Here is a 22,619-nt window from a genome sequence, read left to right as displayed (position 1 = left end):
CTATTTGAATGTAGATGCGTAGTGTCCATAGGCTTTGCAGTTCTGACACTGTCTTTCTTTGGCCCCAGGTTTCAACTTTGATCTCTTCTTGTCAACTGCTATCTCCTGTTTAGATTTCAGGCACTTCCGAGAACCAGAACCTTTGGATTTATAACCTACAGGGACTCTTATCGGATTTTTGTCATTTTTATATTGACCAGTTATCTCGGCAAATCTATCCCTAGAACTTGCGGGAGGAGAAACAATCTGCATATCTTGAACCTTTTTCATATAAGATTGAACATCATCCTTGTATAAGGAAAGCTCCTCTTTATTACCAGATAAACGGTTCAAAGTGTATTCGGTTGAATAAATAACATCTCGCATCATACTTTGCACATTAGTATCAAGCTCAGTCATATATTCACGACTAATTGAGAATTCAGGAGAGCAGTTTGGGGAGGCCTCATTGCGCCATCTATTCAGAATGTATTGTTTTGGAAATTTCCTAATATCCATAAGTCTCAAAACATAGAATATATGTCTACATAGCAAACCAAACTGTTCAAAATGTCTGCATGAGCAACTGCATGTGCAATCAGACTTACGGAACAATACCTGAAAAACGCCAAAAACAATATCTCTATAACGCCATGCATAGAATGCTTGTCTAAAAAAACTAAAAAAGAAAAGAACACATTGCATATGATAAAACGCCATTAACAGAAAACGCCATAAAAACCAAAACGCCATTATTTACCTCAAATAAGGATGTACAAAGCTGTTGGAAGTCATTTACATAAAACTTAACAAACCCACCAGGCTGATCTTCGTAACGTTGATTTATGCAATCCGCAACTCCAATAAGCTCAGCTTGAACGTCACAAAAAATACTTTTTGTATATATATCAACAGCTTGCCCTTCCAACACTTGGTAACTACTCTTCAACTGGGGTCTTTTGTATCGATTCATGATCATTTCTACGATGTGTGTGACGTTGTGCTTCTATTGCAGTCTCATAATGCGTCATGAACTCAACAAGAGTAGCTTCAAATTGCACACTTGACCAAAAAAAAATGATTCTTACTCTCCGACCTGGATGTCGTTCGCAAAAGACCAGACATAGGCTCCATTCTATAATACGCAGGGATCCAAGATTCCCTAAGTGCAAAAATATCAGATAGCCAGTCATTATCTTCTAAATTGAATTCTGCAATAACCATTTCCCATTCCAATTCAAACTCTTCAAGTGTGAGAATATCCGTCCACACAACACCACAGATACGTTCTTTAAAATTGGTGGAATTGCATAGCCTAACACCAACCTATAATTAAATAACACGAAAACGCCACACATATATAAAAAAACAAAAGACAAAACTTAATTAAAAAAACAGTAACAAGGTACATGCCACATGCATAACAACCTTCAAAGACAAACTTAAAACGCATTGAATACTAAAACGCCAAAGGTTAAAAAAGCATAACAACCTTCAGAGAAAGTTTATGCATCACATGCCACATGCATAACCGATGCCTCGTGTCAACAAATACAGCAGAAATAGCCTTCTTCATCGCTGGATCTTGATCAGTGACAACAACTTTTGGCTGAGAACCAACAGCTTTAAGAAAAACTCTTAAACAACCAAATATACGTAGCAGCAGTTTCCGACGCCAACAATGCTGCACCAAATGTAACATTGCAGTGATGATTGTCTATACCAGTGAACGGTACAAACACCATAGAGTATCTGCATGAAAACGCCATGATAAATGAAACAATAATAAAACGCCATCGAATGTAAACTAGTAAAACGCCATTGCATGTAAGCTAAAAAAAACGCCATTGCATGTAAAATAAAAAAACGCCATGAATGTAAAATTAATAAAACGCCAAAAAACAAAGAAGTTGAATTGTAAAAAAATTACTTGTTGGAACGATACGTAGCATCAAACGAAATCACATCACCAAACACGTGGTAATTACGTTTGGCTTGATCATCACACCAAAAAAGACCCTTCAAACAATTGTCTTCGTTTGTGATGTAATCATACGTGAAATTAGGCTGCGAATGTGTTTATTTCATTCAAATTTTTCACAACCATATCAGCGTCATATTCACCTATGAACAAGTTTATTTGCCTCTTATAGTTCTTAAATTCAACTTTGCTTGCACCCACATCTTCAGAACCACCAAAACAAGTCTTCATAACATTAAACGCCTTGACAGGACCCAAATTCAACTTAGACATGCTGTGTATAACATGCTTTTGGAGCTGAGTGAGATGTCATTCAGTTGGAAGAAAATGCTTATCAGGACGTTTAACAAGTTCATGATTGTGCTCCTCGACAAACTTATACACCTTCCAAAATCCATTCTCATATTCTACACATAATAGTGCACCACAATCAGTCCTCTTGGAAAAGTTGGATCGCACTACTCGCTCTTTTTATTGGGGTCCAACGTATCAACCTTCTTGTCCTTATATACCCCAGCTCTCGTACATAAAAAATACTTAATATGTAACACACCTTTGGAGTTTGTCTTTTTAGTCCCTTTCCTGACTGAAAACCCACACTCCTTAGCATACTTAACATACATTGAATAACAATCATTAAGGCTTGAGAATAGCATGTCCTTTCTGGGCCTTAATTCTTCACTGGCGTTAGGAATGATAAATGGTAATCCAGTTTTGGGGCAATGCCTTTGACTCGAGGAAGAGACTTCGTCTGAGAAAACACAGGGAGGAACATAAAAACAGGGAGGAACATAAAAACAGAGTGATGTCTCGTAATAACATTATACATTGAAATGCCATTAATTGAAAAATAAACAAGACATAATAAACACATAATCAAAATCCAAAATTAAAAAAACTAATGTTTGCACAAATTAACAAAATAGTAATAACTAATATTCACAAATACTACTAAATGAAATTCAAAACTAATCAAATAGACGAAAAACGCCAATGATCGTAAAAACATAACAAATACACAAAAACGTAAACGACAATTAAAATTAATATCGAAAACTCCAATTGCAGTTATGAATAATAGATTAAATATCAATTAAAACGAGATTAAACTGCATAATTGAATAACGCTATGGAAAATCATACAACACATTATAAATTAAATAATACAAAAAACGCCATAGAACAATGATAAAAGAACAAAACTCCATATCTATTGCATGATTTGCTGAAACGAAAATAGAAAACGCCAACGAATATTACTTTGTCGAACAGAATCCACGTTAAACGCCATAGATCCGAGAAAGCTTGCAAAGCAGGTAACAACTAACAATAAATCTTTGGAGTTTTAATTTGAACGAGATTTATAACGCGAATAAGGAGGGAACGTATAAAAGGACAATCGTACCCCCACATAACAATTAGGCCCCCCTGCCATGTGTTGGGCCAGGATCCGTTCTCACTGTTCTCACACTTTTCACCGTTCAACCCGTTTCTATATATATATATATATATATGTATATATATATATATATATAAGGTAAGGTTCTAGAGTAAACACTAGTGTATTTGTAAAACTGAGTGAACAAATCCTGACCAATGATTTACACACATGTATGTCTATGATTTCATCATCAAATAGAGATGATATTCCCAAGCCTCGATGATTGTTACTCAATGTATGTTAGGTACGCTACGAATTGTGGTTTTCTTTCAGGAAAGGGACTGAAAAGATAAACGCCAAAGGAGAAAAACATATTAAGTATTACATGTGTACGAGATCTAGTGTATATAAGGACAAGAAGGTTGATACATTGGACCCGAATCAAAAGGAAAGGATTGTGCGATCCAACTTTTCAAAGAGGATTGGTTGTGGAACACATTTATGTGTAATATTTGAGGTTGGATCATGGAAGGTCTATAAGTTTGTTGAGTAGCACAACCATGATTCTGTTGAATAGCCTGATAAGCATTTTCTTCCATCTGAACGACACCCCACTCAGCTTTAAAAGCATGTTATACATAGCATGTCTAAGTTGAATTTGGGACCGGTTAAGGCCTTTAATGTTATGAAGACTTGTTTTGGCAGTTTTGAAGATGTGGGTGCAAGTAAAGTTGATTTGAAGAACTACAAGAGGCAAATTAACTTGTTTATAGGGGAATACGACGTTGAGATGGTTGTGAGACATTTGGATGAAAAAAACAGTCCCAGCCTAATTTCTCGTACGATTACTTCAAAGACGAAGAGAATTGTTTGAAGGGATATCTTTGGTGTGATGATTAATGCAAACGTAATTATCACGTGTTTGGTTATATGATTTCATTTGACACCACTTATCGTCCCAACAAGTAATATTTATAATTCTATTTTTCTGTTTTTTTTTTGGTGTTTTCACTGTTTAGATGCATTGGTGTTTTGTTCTCATTTCATTTTTTCAATGGCGTCTTCATATATGCAGATACTCTATGTTGTTTGTACTGTTCACTGGTATAGACAATGACCACTGCAATGTTACATTTGGTGTTGCATTATTGGCATCAGAAACCGCTGATACGTATATATGGTTGTTGAGAGTTTTTCTAAAAGCTGTTGGTTCTCAACCAAAAGTTGTTGTCACTAACCAAGATCCAGCAATGAAGAAGGCTATTTCTGTTGTATTTGTTTAAACGAGGCATCGGTTATGCATGTGACACGTGATGCATAAACTTTCCCTAAAGGTTGATTTTCTTATTTTCATGTGTTTGGCATTTTAAGATATATGGCGTTTTGCCATTCATAATTGTTTTTCATGTTAGTTTGTTGTTTCTAATGTATCTATTTGCATGGCGTTTTCGTGTCATATATAGGTTGGTGTTAAGCTATACAGTTCCACCAATTTCAAAGAACGTATTTATTGTGTTATGTGGACGGATATTCTTAAACCCGAAGAGTTTGAATCAGGATGGGAAGAGGTTATTGGAGAGTTAAATTTAGATGATAATGACTGGCTTTCTAATATTTTTGCACTTAGGGAATCTTGGATCCTTGCATACTATAGAATGGAGGAACTGCAGGGCCTTATGTGTGACAACCCGAACTTCTAAGGATTAGCAATCCTGGGTTCCTCAACTCCTAGTTAGCACGGTTACATGTTATGCTTTATTTATTTGCATTTTATGCTTTATCATTTATTAATTCATTTATTAAGCGTATATGTGTTGCGTTAAACATCTAGTAGTTCTACGGGGTTACAAGTATGTTTATTTGTAAATTGTATATCATACTTGTAGTGTAATATGTTAAACATACATGTTCTTCTAGTCGTGCACGTCCCGGGTATAAGAACTCTCATCGGCCCAACATCTATATAAGTCTCATCAGCCCAACATTTGTATAAGCCCCAAACCTTTTACCCAATTGTTGTGATAGTCCATTAGGTGGGCCTGGGCCCATTATGTTCGGCAAAAGGGGAGGGGATTAACCGCCCCAAACTATTACCCTTTTATGTATGCGCATAATATTCTCATTATCACACAACTCCAAAACAAAAACCCTATTGGTTCTATACGTTACGTACAGCAGGAGAACCCCCCTCCCCCCTCGAAATAACATCTTGTGCGACCAACTCTTTGGTTAGTGATTCTTGTCTGTTGATTATTCATATTTGCATGATATGGTTTATATGTGTTATTGAATGAGTTTTGATGATTAACTGTTTGGTGATAATAATGGTGATATTATGTGATTAATTGTTTGGTGATAATAAGTAATTAAAATTGATAATCATCCTGAATATATGCTGGGTGTGATCATTGACTGTGGTTACAAAACTATATGGTGATTGTATGATCTGGTTATGTGGTTAGAGATACAAAGTAGTCATGTTTTATGCACAAAACTTGATTAGATGTAATCATGTTATGTATACTGAATATGCATATAATTAAGGGAATGGGTATTTAGAACCAGAATAATAGACTAACTCGAATATACAATGACACTTTAGGGCCGATATGATCTGTGGGATGTGTGGGTTAGTCGAATTGAGGGTACACGGTTATGAATGTATGTATGGATTAATGATATGTGTTTATAAGAATTAGGGTGATAATTGTCATGGCTTAACTTTGAGCGATGATGATAAAACTGTCACACCCCCAAAATCCACACGCGGAGTATCACCGCTTGGGAGCGTGACTGACCAGGATCAAGCCACCAATCATATTGAACATGTAATTAATATTAAGTAAAATAAATGTAAACCATCCATTCAATACGATAGGTGTTCAAAACATAACCATAGTTTCAAAGTGTAGCGGAAGCATAGTAAATAAACCAACAATAGTTAATAGCTTTAAATGTCATAATAGTTCAACGTAGAAACCACGATCCTTGCCCACAACGACCCGCTTCTCCAGTGCAAACTCCAAGTACCTAACGATCTGCAAGGCATGTAACAGAATGATCAACAAACTAGTTGAGCGAGTTCACAGTAAGTAAATGCGTAATAGTAAGTAACGGGTGGCTCTACAGGGCCAATAGTAAGTTATACAGGTGGGGGCTTCCCATGTTATGTGACCACTAGACTATTCGTATTATCCCTGTTCTTCGTCCGAGAACAGTAGCGCGTATGAGGTGTGCGTAGGTTTTACGCACGTATCCTTTGTATCGAGGATAGTAATTGGCATATGACCACGTAGGTGTTATCCCGACCTACGGAAGAAGTAATAAATGCGTACACGTAGGTTTTACGTGCGTGCCTGACATCCGAGGCAGTAATGGCATATGACCACGTAGGTGTTATCCAACCTACGGAACCACGTAGGTGTTATCCCAACCTACGGAACCGTCCTGACATCCGAGGACCATGATAGGTGATAGTCTAGGAAAAACGTTTGTACGTTATAAGTCAATTGAAACCTTTAACCCATTCCCATGACCCGGGAATCCCATGCCTTAGTAGGAGTGTGAACTCACCTTGGTTTGCTCGGTATGCTAGGTTATGCACTCACAAGTAATTAATCAAGTCCTATTGTGTGCACGTATAACAAATCAGTTCATGTTCACAATGATACGCATGCAATTTAATGTTCACATAACAGTCAGTTTGCATATCGGCACAACACGTATCATTTCACATTTAATCATCAGCTAGTGTACACGAATACAAATGTTAACATTCATCACCAAGCATGGCATGCCAAATAAATCAAGCATACATTCCATCATTCAAAGTATGTTCATAACCATATATCTTTCGATCCACCCTTATCTTTCGGTCAACAGTTATCACAGTTATCTTTCGGACCAAATGTTATGTTTCGAACCTAATGTCATCTTTCGACCAACTGTCATCTTTCGGTCAACCTAATTATGTTTCGGTCAAAGCTATCCTTCGGTCAACACTACTATGGCTCGAAGGACAAGTATCTTTCGGTCTCAACAACTATGTTTCGACTAACAAGTATCTTTCGGTCACAACAGCTATGTTTCGAGTAGCAAGTATCTTTCGGTCACAACAGTTTTCATTCATAGACAGTTACCACAAAACCCTAATCCATCTTATCATGTTACGTTACACAGAAGGCACAAGATCATCTACGACAGTTACTATCATTCCCAGAAATCATTTAACGGTTACAGAATCAATCATCAACCAATCCGAATCATCATCTATGTGTCATGTAAACATAATCATCATTCGGTTCAACTATCTAACATATATACGTATATCATCCAGTCGATTAGCATAACGTATCACATAATCGAACACTATTAACATGTTAATCTGTTTTCGAATCCTGATCAAATTAATATCATTCAACCCATTCAATACTATGCATTCGATCCTATCAATCCAGATCAACATGTATTTCGCATGCAGTTACATAATAGATTAACCAAGTATGTCGAAATCAAGAACAAAACACGTAAATCACAAATCAATATAGACACTAACCGAAAATTTGGATTACGGAATGAAATCCTTCGAACAGAGAATGGGTCTGTTATGCCGTCACACACACACAAGGAAACTAGGGTTTTTGGAAGTAACTATCGGTTTACATGTATCCACGTATATAAACGTATCACAGGAATGGGCCAAGCCCATTAGAAAGACTGGGCCGAAAGATGTCGAAGGATATGTTTCGTGATCCTTCGGGCCGAAAGATGTCGAAGGATCCTATCTAGCTCGAAGGGTATGTTTCGAGATCCTTCGAACCTAAGGTTATCTTTCGTGATCCTTCGATCTGTGTGTCATGTTTCGTGATCTAGACTAAGTGTTTTAATAATAGTTCTAATATTATTTTCTACCACAGCAAGTAATCACATATAGGCAAAATGACAATACGTTTCATTAAAACACAACGCGTACAATTTCAAGTCCACAATCCAAACAACTAAACAGTCAAAGTCAACGCGCATCTAATGCGAAAGTGAAAGTCAGAAACTCGAGATGTCACATTATCCCCAACTTAAAAGAAATTTCGTCCCGAAATTTGGTACGCACTCACTGAGGAAGCTAGGTAAGTTACATCGTTCACTGGTTTTCCTGGGGTGTCACATCATCCCCCCGTTGATTTGGAATTTCGTCCCGAAATTCAGTAGTAGTAGCTTCAGCCTCAGAAGTGGATGCATTGGTTTCGAATAACTGGGGGTACTTTTCTTTCATCTGATCTTCGCGTTCCCAGGTATACTCTGGACCACGCTGGGAGTTCCAACGAACTCGAACAAGAGGGATTCTCTTGTACTTGAGGACCTTAACATCCCGGTCCGTGATTTCAACAGGTTCCTCGACGAACTGCAACCGCTCGTCGATAGTGAGTTCCTTAAAAGGAACTATGAGGGTCTCATCTGATAGGCATTTCTTCAGATTCGACACGTGAAATACATTGTGAACTGCACCGAGTTCAGCTGGTAGGTTTAATCTGTAGGCTACTTTGCCAATCTTTTCTAAGATTTCGAATGGTCCGACGTACCGCGGATTCAGTTTGCCTCGTTTACCAAATCGAACCACACCCTTCCAGGGTGAAACTTTCAATAAAACCCGGTCCCCGACCTCAAATTCCAATGGCTTTCTACGCTTGTCCGCGTAGGCTTTCTGACGGTCGCGTGCTGCCGCCATGCGTTGTCGTATCTGCGCAATCTTTTCTGTGGCGTCCACTACAATCTCTGGACCCGTAATTTGACTATCCCCCACCTCTGCCCAACAGAGAGGTGACCGGCATTTACGTCCGTACAATGCCTCAAATGGAGCGGCTTGAATGCTGGTGTGATAGCTGTTATTGTATGAAAACTCCACTAAAGGGAGGTGCTTTTCCCAGCCGTTGCCGAAATCGATGACACACGCTCGAAGCATGTCTTCTAGAGTTTGGATAGTTCGCTCAGACTGCCCATCCGTCTGAGGATGATATGCTGTGCTCATGTCTAATCGTGAGCCGAAGGATTTATGCATCGCTTGCCAAAGCTCTGACGTGAATCGTGCATCGCGATCCGAAATAATAGAAGTGGGCACTCCGTGCCTCGAAACAACTTCTTTCAAGTAGATGTCTGCTAGGGTAGAAAACTTATCCGTTTCTTTGATAGCCAAGAAGTGAGCAGACTTTGTGAGTCGATCAACGATCACCCAAATAGTGTCATTCCCACGCTGGGATCTAGGTAAGCCCGTAACAAAATCCATGGAAATTTCTTCCCATTTCCATTGCGGTATCTTAGGCTGCTGAAGTAGACCAGATGGTTTCTGATATTCAACCTTGACTCTCGCACAGGTTAAGCATTTTCCAACGTACGTAGCGATGTGAGCCTTCATACTAGGCCACCAATAAGTAGTGCTGATGTCGTGGTACATTTTATCCGACCCTGGATGTACCGAATAGCGAGACTTGTGTGCTTCATCCATTACAAGTTCGCGTAAACCGCCATAAAGTGGGACCCAAATACGCCCCGTTACATAGTAGGCGCCGTCTGCCTTCTGTTCCATGCGTTGCCTTGAGCCGCGTAAAGCTTCAGCTTTGACGTTTTCGGGTTTCAGTGCTTCTAACTGAGCAGCTCGTATCTGTGCAGGAAGACTGGACTGAATCGTAAGCTGTAGCGCTCGCACGCGCTTAGGTAGAGTGTCTTTCCGACTGAGGGCATCAGCCACAACATTGGCCTTGCCTGGATGATACTTGATGCCGCATTCATAGTCGTTTAGAAGTTCAACCCATCTCCGTTGACGCATATTCAAATCCTTTTGCTTAAGGATATGCTCGAGACTCCTGTGATCGGTGTAAATCGTGCACCTGGTACCGTACAGGTAGTGTCGCCATATCTTAAGCGCGAAAACAACAGCTCCCAGCTCTAGATCGTGCGTCGTGTAGTTCCGTTCATGAACCTTGAGTTGCCGCGAAGCGTAGGCAATAACTTTATCCCGCTACATCAATACACAACCAAGCCCCTGTATCGATGCGTCACAATAAACCACGAAGTCATCCGTGCCCTCTGGCAATGAGAGAATAGGTGCGCTGCAAAGCCTATCCTTTAGATACTGAAAAGCGGTCTCTTGCGTATTACCCCATCTGTAAACGACACCTTTCTGTGTTAGCATAGTAAGTGGTTGCGCGATCTTTGAGAAGTCTTTAATAAATCGCCTGTAGTAACCCGCCAAACCCAAGAATTGGCGTATTTCTGTCGGTGTACGTGGTGCTGGCCAGTTTCTGATCGAATCAACCTTGGATGGATCGACATGAATCCCATCCTTGTTTACCACATGGCCTAAGAAGTGGACTTCACGAAGCCAGAAGTCGCATTTTGAAAACTTTGCGTACAATTGCTCTTTTCGAAGAAGTTCCAAGATAAGACGTAAGTGCTGCTCGTGCTCCTCCTGACTCTTGGAGTAAATCAAAATGTCGTCGATGAAAACGATAACAAACTTATCAAGATAAGGTTTGCACACCCTGTTCATAAGATCCATGAAGACTGCAGGCGCGTTCGTAAGCCCGAATGGCATGACAAGAAACTCGTAATGACCGTAGCGAGTTCTGAAAGCGGTTTTGGAGACGTCCTCATCCCGGACTCTCAGCTGATGATACCCTGACCTTAAATCAATCTTGGAATAGTAACACGACCCTTGCAACTGGTCGAATAGGTCATCTATGCGCGGAAGAGGATAACGGTTCTTCACCGTCACCTTATTGAGTTCGCGGTAGTCGATGCACATCCTGAACGTACCGTCTTTCTTCTTCACAAATAACACTGGAGCTCCCCAAGGCAAAGAGCTTGGACGAATAAAGCCCTTTTCCAAGAGCTCTTGTAGCTGCTTCGACAGTTCTTCCAGTTCGGTTGGAGCTAAACGATACGGTGCGCGGGCTATTGGTGCTGCTCCAGGAGCTAACTCAATCTGAAACTCGACTTGACGATGAGGAGGTAAACCAGGTAAATCTTCAGGAAACACTTGAGGAAAATCACGCACAACTGGTATATCCTCCAGCTTCTTTTCCTTTGCTGATGCGTCAGTGACAAGTGCCAGAATGGCAGTATGTCCCTTTCGTAAACATTTCTGCGCCTTTAAGAAAGAGATGATGCCAACCACAGCACCACTCTTGTCACCTTGTACTTCGAGAGGTTCTTGACTGGAGCGAGGAATACGAATAACTTTTTCTTTGCATAAGATCTCCGCGTGATGTTGGGATAACCAATCCATACCGTTGACGACGTCGAAACTACCCAAAACTATGGGTATGAGATCAATCGAGAAAGTCTGACCCGCTAGAACAATACTACAACCCTTGACTACCTGTGCGGCTTCTACACTTTTACCATTGGCTAGTTCTACGACGTGTTTGGTGTCTAGGGGTGTTGGTGTACGTTTTAATAATTTACTCATTTTCAATGACATATAGCTTGTATCAGCACCCGAATCAAATAAGACAGTAACATAAATATCGTCGAGAAGAAACTTACCCATAACCACATTGGGATCATTCACTGCGTCACCCCGACCTAGCACAAAAGCACGACCCCGAGCTTCGTTGCCATTGTTGTTGTTGTTTCCCCCGTTATTGTTGTTATTGTTCCCGTTGCCCTGATTGTTGTTGTTGTTCTGGTTCCTGTTTAGCTGAGGGCAGTGTCTCTTGATGTGACCTTCAGCACCACAATTATAACACCCCTTGTTGCCCCGTTGCTGATTCTGCTGTGCTGGTAGCTGCTGCTGGTTCTGGTTCGCAGGTCGAGCGCTTCTACAATCTTTGGCCTCATGACCCATCTTGAGGCATCTTTGGCAACGAACCTTATTACACTGGCCACTGTGATGTTTGTTGCAGGTGTTACACTTTGGAAGATTTCCTCGATATCCTCCCTGTCTGTGGCTGCTTGAGGAGTGCTGACTTGGACTCTGGTAACTGTCTGTCTTTCGTTGCTGAGCTTGTGACTGTACTGAAGCTGACCCCTTGCTAGAATCCCCATCCCATTTTCTCTTACTTTCACTGGGAGTAGCAAGTTTAGTAGAAGCAGTAGCGGTAGCAGTAGCACTGATACGCTTAGGCAGTTTATTTTGATCCACTGCCTGATCGGTGATGCGATGAGCGAGACGCTGGATTTCCTGGATGTTGTTGAGGTTAGCCGAGGTAACGTGGCTCTGTATTTCTGGTGCCAAACCTTTGAGATACAACTCAATACGCTTGTATGGAGGGTCCACCATAGTTGGACATAACACAGCCAACTCATTTGATCTCTTGGTGTAAGCTTCGATTTCCGAACCAACCATTTTCAAGTTATACAACTCGTCCTCCAACTTGTGAATGTCTTCTCTAGTGCAGTATTCCCTCTTGATCAATTCTTTGAAATCATTCCAGGGTGTGGCGTTAGCAGCTGCCAACCCTAAGATCTGCACTTGTGCGTTCCACCAAGTGAGCGCAATCCCTTCAAGTGTGCCAGTGGCGAACTTCACCCTGCGAGCCTCAGGGCATTCACACATTTCGAAAACCGACTCGAGCTTTTCAAACCAGTGGAGGAGTCCAACTGCTCCCTCCGTGCCACTGAACGAGCTAGGACGACAATCCATGAAATTCTTGAAGGTGCACCCAGGTTGTTGCTGAGCGGGTTGACCTATTGTGTACGAATAGGGCAAAGTTAAGTACGAGAATTAATGTAGGATCTAAAGATCCTAGTGTCTATACTGCAGGGTATACTACCTGCTTGGGCGGCTGCAACTGCCGCAGCAACGAGAGCCTCTAGCTGGGCTTGAGTCATGTTAATTCGTGCGGCCATTGATCTTCACATCAAAGGCAACATAAGTGAGAAAGGTTCGCGAATAGTGCGATGACAGAAGAGTGTAAGCACATAAGTATTCTCATGCAATGACAAGTTGTGAGCAAGGTAATGTAAGCATACTACGAGCAAAGTTCTATGCAAATTCTAGCATGTAGGCAATAAACATAAACCTTAGTACCTAGGAAGTTGAGTCTTGCACGTGGAGCGAAGCGTCGTTGTGGATCGTTGAGAGCACTGTTCTGGTTATAGTCTGGTTTTAATAAAAACGTTTTTCCATATTAAAACCAAGTTCTCTATAACCAATGGCTCTGATACCAATCTGTCACACCCCCAAAATCCACACGCGGAGTATCACCGCTTGGGAGCGTGACTGACCAGGATCAAGCCACCTATCATATTGAACATGTAATTAATATTAAGTAAAATAAATGTAAACCATCCATTCAATACGATAGGTGTTCAAAACATAACCATAGTTTCAAAGTGTAGCGGAAGCATAGTAAATAAACCAACAATAGTTAATAGCTTTAAATGTCATAATAGTTCAACGTAGAAACCACGATCCTTGCCCACAACGACCCGCTTCTCCAGTGCAAACTCCAAGTACCTAACGATCTGCAAGGCATGTAACAGAATGATCAACAAACTAGTTGAGCGAGTTCACAGTAAGTAAATGCGTAATAGTAAGTAACGGGTGGCTCTACAGGGCCAATAGTAAGTTATACAGGTGGGGGCTTCCCATGTTATGTGACCACTAGACTATTCGTATTATCCCTGTTCTTCGTCCGAGAACAGTAGCGCGTATGAGGTGTGCGTAGGTTTTACGCACGTATCCTTTGTATCGAGGATAGTAATTGGCATATGACCACGTAGGTGTTATCCCGACCTACGGAAGAAGTAATAAATGCGTACACGTAGGTTTTACGTGCGTGCCTGACATCCGAGGCAGTAATGGCATATGACCACGTAGGTGTTATCCAACCTACGGAACCACGTAGGTGTTATCCCAACCTACGGAACCGTCCTGACATCCGAGGACCATGATAGGTGATAGTCTAGGAAAAACGTTTGTACGTTATAAGTCAATTGAAACCTTTAACCCATTCCCATGACCCGGGAATCCCATGCCTTAGTAGGAGTGTGAACTCACCTTGGTTTGCTCGGTATGCTAGGTTATGCACTCACAAGTAATTAATCAAGTCCTATTGTGTGCACGTATAACAAATCAGTTCATGTTCACAATGATACGCATGCAATTTAATGTTCACATAACAGTCAGTTTGCATATCGGCACAACACGTATCATTTCACATTTAATCATCAGCTAGTGTACACGAATACAAATGTTAACATTCATCACCAAGCATGGCATGCCAAATAAATCAAGCATACATTCCATCATTCAAAGTATGTTCATAACCATATATCTTTCGATCCACCCTTATCTTTCGGTCAACAGTTATCACAGTTATCTTTCGGACCAAATGTTATGTTTCGAACCTAATGTCATCTTTCGACCAACTGTCATCTTTCGGTCAACCTAATTATGTTTCGGTCAAAGCTATCCTTCGGTCAACACTACTATGGCTCGAAGGACAAGTATCTTTCGGTCTCAACAACTATGTTTCGACTAACAAGTATCTTTCGGTCACAACAGCTATGTTTCGAGTAGCAAGTATCTTTCGGTCACAACAGTTTTCATTCATAGACAGTTACCACAAAACCCTAATCCATCTTATCATGTTACGTTACACAGAAGGCACAAGATCATCTACGACAGTTACTATCATTCCCAGAAATCATTTAACGGTTACAGAATCAATCATCAACCAATCCGAATCATCATCTATGTGTCATGTAAACATAATCATCATTCGGTTCAACTATCTAACATATATACGTATATCATCTAGTCGATTAGCATAACGTATCACATAATCGAACACTATTAACATGTTAATCTGTTTTCGAATCCTGATCAAATTAATATCATTCAACCCATTCAATACTATGCATTCGATCCTATCAATCCAGATCAACATGTATTTCGCATGCAGTTACATAATAGATTAACCAAGTATGTCGAAATCAAGAACAAAACACGTAAATCACAAATCAATATAGACACTACCCGAAAATCTGGATTACGGAATGAAATCCTTCGAACAGAGAATGGGTCTGTTATGCCGTCACACACACACAAGGAAACTAGGGTTTTTGGAAGTAACTATCGGTTTACATGTATCCACGTATATAAACGTATCACAGGAATGGGCCAAGCCCATTAGAAAGACTGGGCCGAAAGATGTCGAAGGATATGTTTCGTGATCCTTCGGGCCGAAAGATGTCGAAGGATCCTATCTAGCTCGAAGGGTATGTTTCGAGATCCTTCGAACCTAAGGTTATCTTTCGTGATCCTTCGATCTGTGTGTCATGTTTCGTGATCTAGACTAAGTGTTTTAATAATAGTTCTAATATTATTTTCTACCACAGCAAGTAATCACATATAGGCAAAATGACAATACGTTTCATTAAAACACAACGCGTACAATTTCAAGTCCACAATCCAAACAACTAAACAGTCAAAGTCAACGCGCATCTAATGCGAAAGTGAAAGTCAGAAACTCGAGTTGTCACAAAAACAGTTGGATAATGGTGGGGGACATATTATTGATGTGGCATAGAAATATGATTGCACAATCACTTGATGAAATTGAATTCATATCACACAAATCTGTTTTGGGGCTGATGAGTTACATGGGTAACGTGCAAGTAATTGGGCCTTAGGTGGGGTAATTGGGCTGCACATGCAAAAAGGACTCATCCAGTTCATAAGGGCCGAAGCTGTTTTTGGCAGTGGGCAGCCGCATAATCAGAATGGGCTGGGCCCAAGCGGGCCGCACACATACACACACCTACATTTTGTTGAGGGCTCGTCATTTTGGGTCATGCAATTCTTAGACGGACCACTAAATTGACTGCTACATACATTCGGATATCAAAGAATAAAATGCTATGTTATTCGTACATATGAAACCATGAGTTGAATATGCTTATGAACTGAATATATATTAAGAGGTTATTTGATGATACCAGGTTGATAAGTTATTATTATGACTCGAACTATAAGTGGGTTACGTATACATTAACTTGTGTGGCTTGTGACTAGGGAATTCACGAATTAATCGTATGTGTAATATGTGGCCTATGTGCATCTGAGACTGATTGTTCTTGGTAACTATGATAGGACGTGTTTGACTATTTGATAAACAAGTGATAAATCTTACCGAGCAAACCGAAGGTGAGTTCATCTCTCTTAAGCATGTGTCCTGGTGGTTGGGACAGTCTTTGGGTATCCCTGAGAGGGATGGGTTCTTGGGTAAATCATTTGCGTATTCCTGAGAGGAATACGTCTTATTATAAATCTGGAATGTTGGATAATATACTCTTCCTATCACCTTTAAAGTCCCTCCGTGTTGTTTGGTTACCAGAGAGGTAACAAGGTATTAGTTAGTAGCACTACTTAGGTTTGGCAACCTCACCCCGTACCTGGGAGGACGAGTATTGAACTACTGACCTAGTCATGACCAATGCTTTGATAGGAGTATTGGAGAAAGGGCAATGTAAATCAGGAGTCGTCTTGTATTCGGGGTATTATCAACATTAAATTCAATGGATTAACTAAACACTTGGCAACCAACGTTTTCGTAAAACTATGAACTCACCAGCGTTGTCTGATATACTTGTTGCATGCTCGTAGGTCGTTAGATATCTTGGATTTGGGAACTTGCTGTCTGGAGTAGCTGGAGTGGTTATGGGTTGACTGGAAGGATTCATGTATTTGAATTATTGATACTATACATTGGTTTCGAAACAGTTTAACTTTGGTTTATTAATTGCTTCCGCTGAACATATCGGTTTTCATTTAAACTTGTAGATGGTATTTTATTAATGATTGAGAACTTTATTTAGAAACTTGTATGGGTTCAATGTAATTAGTGGCTCATTGTTGGTATGTCACACGCCTAACAGGGACATTCCCTAGGTGGTATTTTGGGGGTGTGACATTATGCGTACGACATCGAGGTTGGAGTGAGAACCATTTTTTGGTCAAGTGTACAATTCAAAATCTATTCTTGTTGAGTTCATGACTCATTACAAAACTGCAATAGAAGCACAGCGTCACACGCACCGGAAAAATGATCATTATATAAACGTCCCCAGTTGAAAAGTAATAATAAAGTGTTGGAGAGCCAAGCTGTTGACATATACACATAAAATATTTTTTGTGACATTTAAACTGAGTTATTTGGGATTGAGGATTGCTTAAATCAACGTTATGAAGAGCAACCCGATGGGTTTATTAAGTTCTACATAAATGATTTCCAACAACCTTGTACATCCTTATTCGAGGTAAACAATGAAGTTTTTTTGGTATTTTATTTTGGCATTTTCTGAATATGGCGTTTATTATAATTTTACACATTTTTTTTTTGCATGGAGTTTTTGTGTTTGTTGTTTGATGGTGTTTTATACAAACATTGTCTGCATGGGGTTCTATACATACATTGTTTTTGCATTTTTCAGGTAATGTATCGCAAGTCTGATTACACCAGCACTTGCTCATGCAGATGTTTTGAACAGTTTGATTTGCTATGTAGACATATATTTTATGTTTTGAGAAGTTTGGATATTAGGGAATTTCCAAAACAGTACATTTTGAATAGATGACGTAAAGAGGCTTCGCCAAATTGGTCTTCCGATTACTCAATGAGTCGTGAATTTATGACCGAGCTTGATCCCGATGTGCAAAGTATGATGCGAGAAATTATTTTTGCAACGGAGTATACTTTGAACCGTTTATCTGGTAATAAGGAGGAGCTATCCTTATACAAGGATCATGTTCAATTTTATATGAAGAAGGTTCAAGATATGAGATTGTTGCTCCTCCTCCTAGTAATAGGGATAGATTTGCGAATATAACAGGTCAATATCAAAATGACAAGAATCCGATAAGAATCCCTGTTGGGTATAAGTCGAAAGGTTCTGGATCTCGCAAGCGTTTGAAATCCAAACAGAAAGAAGCAATCGAAAAAAAAAACAAAAACAAAAGGGAAGCCCGGGGCGAAAGAAAGACAATGTAAGAATTGTAAAGCTTTCGGACACTATGCATTGACATGCCAGAAGCACGTAAATAAAAGGTTATTGACACGGTCTTTGAGAGCAAGTGAAGAGTAGTTTGGCGCTTTTTTATTTTTTATTTTTTTCAGAACACACAATATTTGCATTTGGCGTTTTATATTTTTTTATATATCACTTTTTATTGTTTTTTCACATTTTTCCACTTTTTGGGCATAACATGTGATTTGGAAGTTACATAACAAACCATAGAAGATCAGACACACACATAAACGCCAAAATAAGAATACCTTTCAGTAAATAAAAATACCTTAAACCTCTAATTAGGTTAGAATTAACTAAATAACATTTTGCTGAATGAGATGGACAACATTGTTAATGTTCACATAAGAATGTTGTCAACCCATTCAGTGAAACTTTATGTGAAACTTTATTGAGAACAAAAAAGAAACGACGTTTGCGATCTGTGGTTTTTGAACTTTTTGGCGTTTATAAATTGAATGGTATTTACTAAAATATGGTGTTTGTTTTTGGTGTAATCAATGGAAGGTCCTGAGACGTTATTTATATAAGATGTTTTTGGCGCGTAGTTTTGGCAGGAATTTATTATAATAGATGTTAGTAATGAAGCTTCCGTCGTTTCAGTTACTGTTTGCTCAGCTTTATCTGTTAAAGCTGTAGGTGTCCCATCATTCAGTGGCGTTTTGTATGAATGACGTTTTATATAAAGAAGACAAAATAAAACTAATTAACTCTTGTAGAGTAAAATAACGTTATGGCGTTTAAAACACAGAGTTTGGCGTTTTGTATGAATGGTGTTTAGATAAAGACCATGTATATGGCTTGTAGTTTAAGGAGTGAATTTTAATGTCGTTTTACTCATGAGTTTGGCGTTTTGTATTAGAGCAGTAAAAAGACCCTTTTACCCTTATTGAAGCGCGTCCATGTAATAAAATTGATGTTATTTACGAAAACGCCACCGCACCAATCTAATCCATAGATTGCTTTGATCCAACGGATGAGGGGCGTTCTCACCGTTTTCACACTTTTAGGTGTTTTCCCTAAATTCTGCCAACAAATATATACAGGGCCGGCTATGATGGTGTGCGGACTTCCGCACAAGGCCCGTGATTTCGAGGGGCACGAGATTTTTTTTTTAAAAATTGATATATATATATATATATATATATATATAGGGTGGGAGTTGGCTACAAAGTCCATTTTCCCTACAAAGTGTAAAAAGTCATAAAACATCATAATATCAACCATAAAACACACTCAAAACCCACAAATAACAAAGTGAAGATTACTAAGACACCATATTTGTGGGTTTTGTGTTGTGTTTTGGATGATAAGGCGTTGATTATCGAATGACTAACATTAGTGCGTTTTATGTTGATTATCATGTTGTGTTTTATATTCATAGTTCTACGATGGTGTGTTTGAAGTTTTTACGAACTGTTAGGGTTTGGATATTGTGTTTTAGTGATCTTCACTCTGTTATTTATGTGTTTTATTGTTGAAATTGCGGTATTTTATGACTTTGTACACTTTGTAGGAAAAATGGACTTTGTAGCCGAACCCCACCATATATATATATATATATATAGGGGAAGGATGTATAGAAAACCCACTTTAATTTAGAAAACCCGGGAAACTCAAAGCTCCCGATGTTTTTTTTTTCTTGAAAAAATTTACACATGTTATATACATGTTCTTAAGGGTTTTGGGCAAAAAAAAATCAAAAAAGCGCTGAGTAGATATTTTAAAAAAAAATAAAGAAGTTTTGGTGTAACACATGTTACATTCATTTGACATATTTGTAACATGTGTTACACCAAAACTTGTTTATTATTTTTTTTTTAAATATCTACTCGGCGCTTTTTTGATTTTTTTTGCCCAAAACCCTTAAAAACATGTATATAACATGTGTAAATTTTTTCAAGAAAAAAAAACATCGGGAGCTTTGAGTTTCCCGGGTTTTCTAAATTAAAGTGGGTTTTCTATAGATCTTTACATTATATATATATATATATATATATATATATGTTATTTAAAAAAAATGTAAACACATACCAATTCCGATATAGGCCCATTATCAAATTCTTTTTAACGGTTTATAATTTAGCCTACTATACATTAGGTTTATTGGCCCAATGCTAATACGATTTTACTAAAAATTATAACACCCGACGACAATTTCATGGACTTCTAGAATCTGAAAGGACGAGACGAACAAAACAGTCGAACATCATCACTTCATCAGAACTTCGCTGAATCGCTTGGCCCCGGCTGCTGGGAACAGAAGATTCAGAGACGTGAATAAGAACAACATCAACCAGAGACGCGAACAAGAACATCGATCAGAAGATTCAAAACTCAAAAGGTCCGTTCGTCGGTTTAGTGTTAATTGTTAAACTGTTAGTCTATTAATTGTTGTTAACATCAGAACCATGTTGTCCGTATCTGCATACGGCGTATCGTATTGAATTGACTATTGAGTATTGTCCTATACTGGTAGATCGCGGTAATCTGCAAATAACGATGTAATTATATTGTTTATCATGAAAGCATATGGGCATATTTTTCGAGCTCGAACAGGGTACGTGAATTCTTAGAGACGCCACTATATATATATATATTAACTTGGAATAAAATAAAAGCCCATGGGTTTTGGATTGGTTGACATTGTGAGATTGTAGGCAACAAAGTCCAAATTTGTGTTTGGATTTTAATTCTAACATTGTCTAGTCTGTGTCCACACTACGAAATAGATTAAATATGCATGGAATAACTACTTCATTTTCTATTTTTCGAAATTTAGTTAACCAGCATGTTCTATAATTTATTCTCTTTTAGGTGATCACAAACAGAATTTAGCTACACAATTATAATAAATCATATCAAATGGAAAAATGAATATAGTTAGTTGCATTTTGTTGAAATATGGGTAGGTTTCTAATATGGATTGGTATATTATGTAATTTTATTAGTATAAAGATTTAGGTTCACACTCACAAATGATATTTTATAATTAGTTACAGACTACATCAAAATTTTTTGGCCTAACTCGTAAAACAAACAACATATACGATGTTTTATATTGGTAACTAGAAAATAGACCTACCCGCGTTACGGTGATGACAAGGAAGTAAGAAACACGAATCACTACCATACATAACCGCATTCAAATATGAAAAACACGAACGTTGTAGCCTTTTTACACTTGAAGTTACATAAATCACTACAACACATAACCATATTCAAATATGAAAAACACGAGCGTTAGCCTTTTTATACTTGAAGTTAGTGTCTCATTGTCCTCTTGTTCTGGAGAGGCATCAGACATGGATTCCATCTTAGCGTCCAGATAAGCGGCATCATTGCCGGGTGAGTGCACTGGTGAGCCACCCACTACAATCATCTAAAATATCACCTGGATTATCATAGCATAAAATATACATAACCGCATTCAAATATGAAAAACACGAACGTTGTAGCCTTTTTACACTTGAAGTTACATAAATCACTACAACACATAACCATATTCAAATATGAAAAACACGAGCGTTAGCCTTTTTATACTTCAAGTTAGTGTCTCATTGTCCTCTTGTTCTGGAGAGGCATCAGACATGGATTCCATCTTAGCGTCCAGATAAGCGGCATCATTGCCGGGTGAGTGCACTGGTGAGCCACCCACTACAATCATCTAAAATATCACCTGGATTATCATAGCATAAAATATACATAAAAACAGGTTAGCGTCACAGTTTACGTTTATATTGAGAAAATAACACTCATAAAAAAGCCATAAAAGCCATGTCTGTTCTATGCAAACTCTTGAATAACAAATACCACTATAATTTTTCCTACCAAAATGTTCATGAGACTGACTTCACTTGCATTTTTTTATAACATAGGGTCATGTCATGTTCTGGGCTTATGTGCAACATAGAGTTAACAAAAAATCAGTTAATAATAAAATAAAATAGTAAGAGATAGATGCCAGATGACATACTTCCATGATTATAAAAAATATCGGCATGAGTCACCTTCTAATTGGTTTAGAAACCGTAAAATCTCTTCTTTTTCTTAAGGTACGCCATGAATTCTCTTTGTTGAGAAGGGGATTCCTCTAGAGACTGTACTTTGGTAAAAAAAAGAGAAAGATAATACATTTAAGATGATAATATGAATACTGTAAGATTCAAGTTCATAACTGCACAAACTTATATTATTATTTTAAAAATTTATTTTTTGTAATAATATTGAATGCATAAATAGTTTTAAAAA

General features: G+C 38.6%; 1 protein-coding gene across 1 annotated transcript; it reads right to left on the bottom strand.

The window, feature by feature from the left end:
• Nucleotides 1-2,233, bottom strand: LOC110883599. Its single transcript, XM_022131316.1, has 7 exons — nt 2,124-2,233; nt 1,680-1,731; nt 1,472-1,588; nt 1,068-1,305; nt 757-852; nt 598-658; nt 1-487 (listed from the first exon to the last, which is right to left on the bottom strand). Exons 1-7 carry the CDS (start codon nt 2,231-2,233, stop codon nt 1-3), a joined length of 1,161 nt encoding a protein of 386 aa, XP_021987008.1.
• Nucleotides 2,234-22,619: the final 20,386 nt, after the last annotated feature.

This window comes from Helianthus annuus, chromosome 8 (assembly GCF_002127325.2).
Source record: "Helianthus annuus cultivar XRQ/B chromosome 8, HanXRQr2.0-SUNRISE, whole genome shotgun sequence".
NCBI lineage: Eukaryota > Viridiplantae > Streptophyta > Magnoliopsida > Asterales > Asteraceae > Helianthus > Helianthus annuus.
Note: the sequence above shows the minus strand (reverse complement) of the source record. Positions and strands in the feature narration are given on the sequence as shown.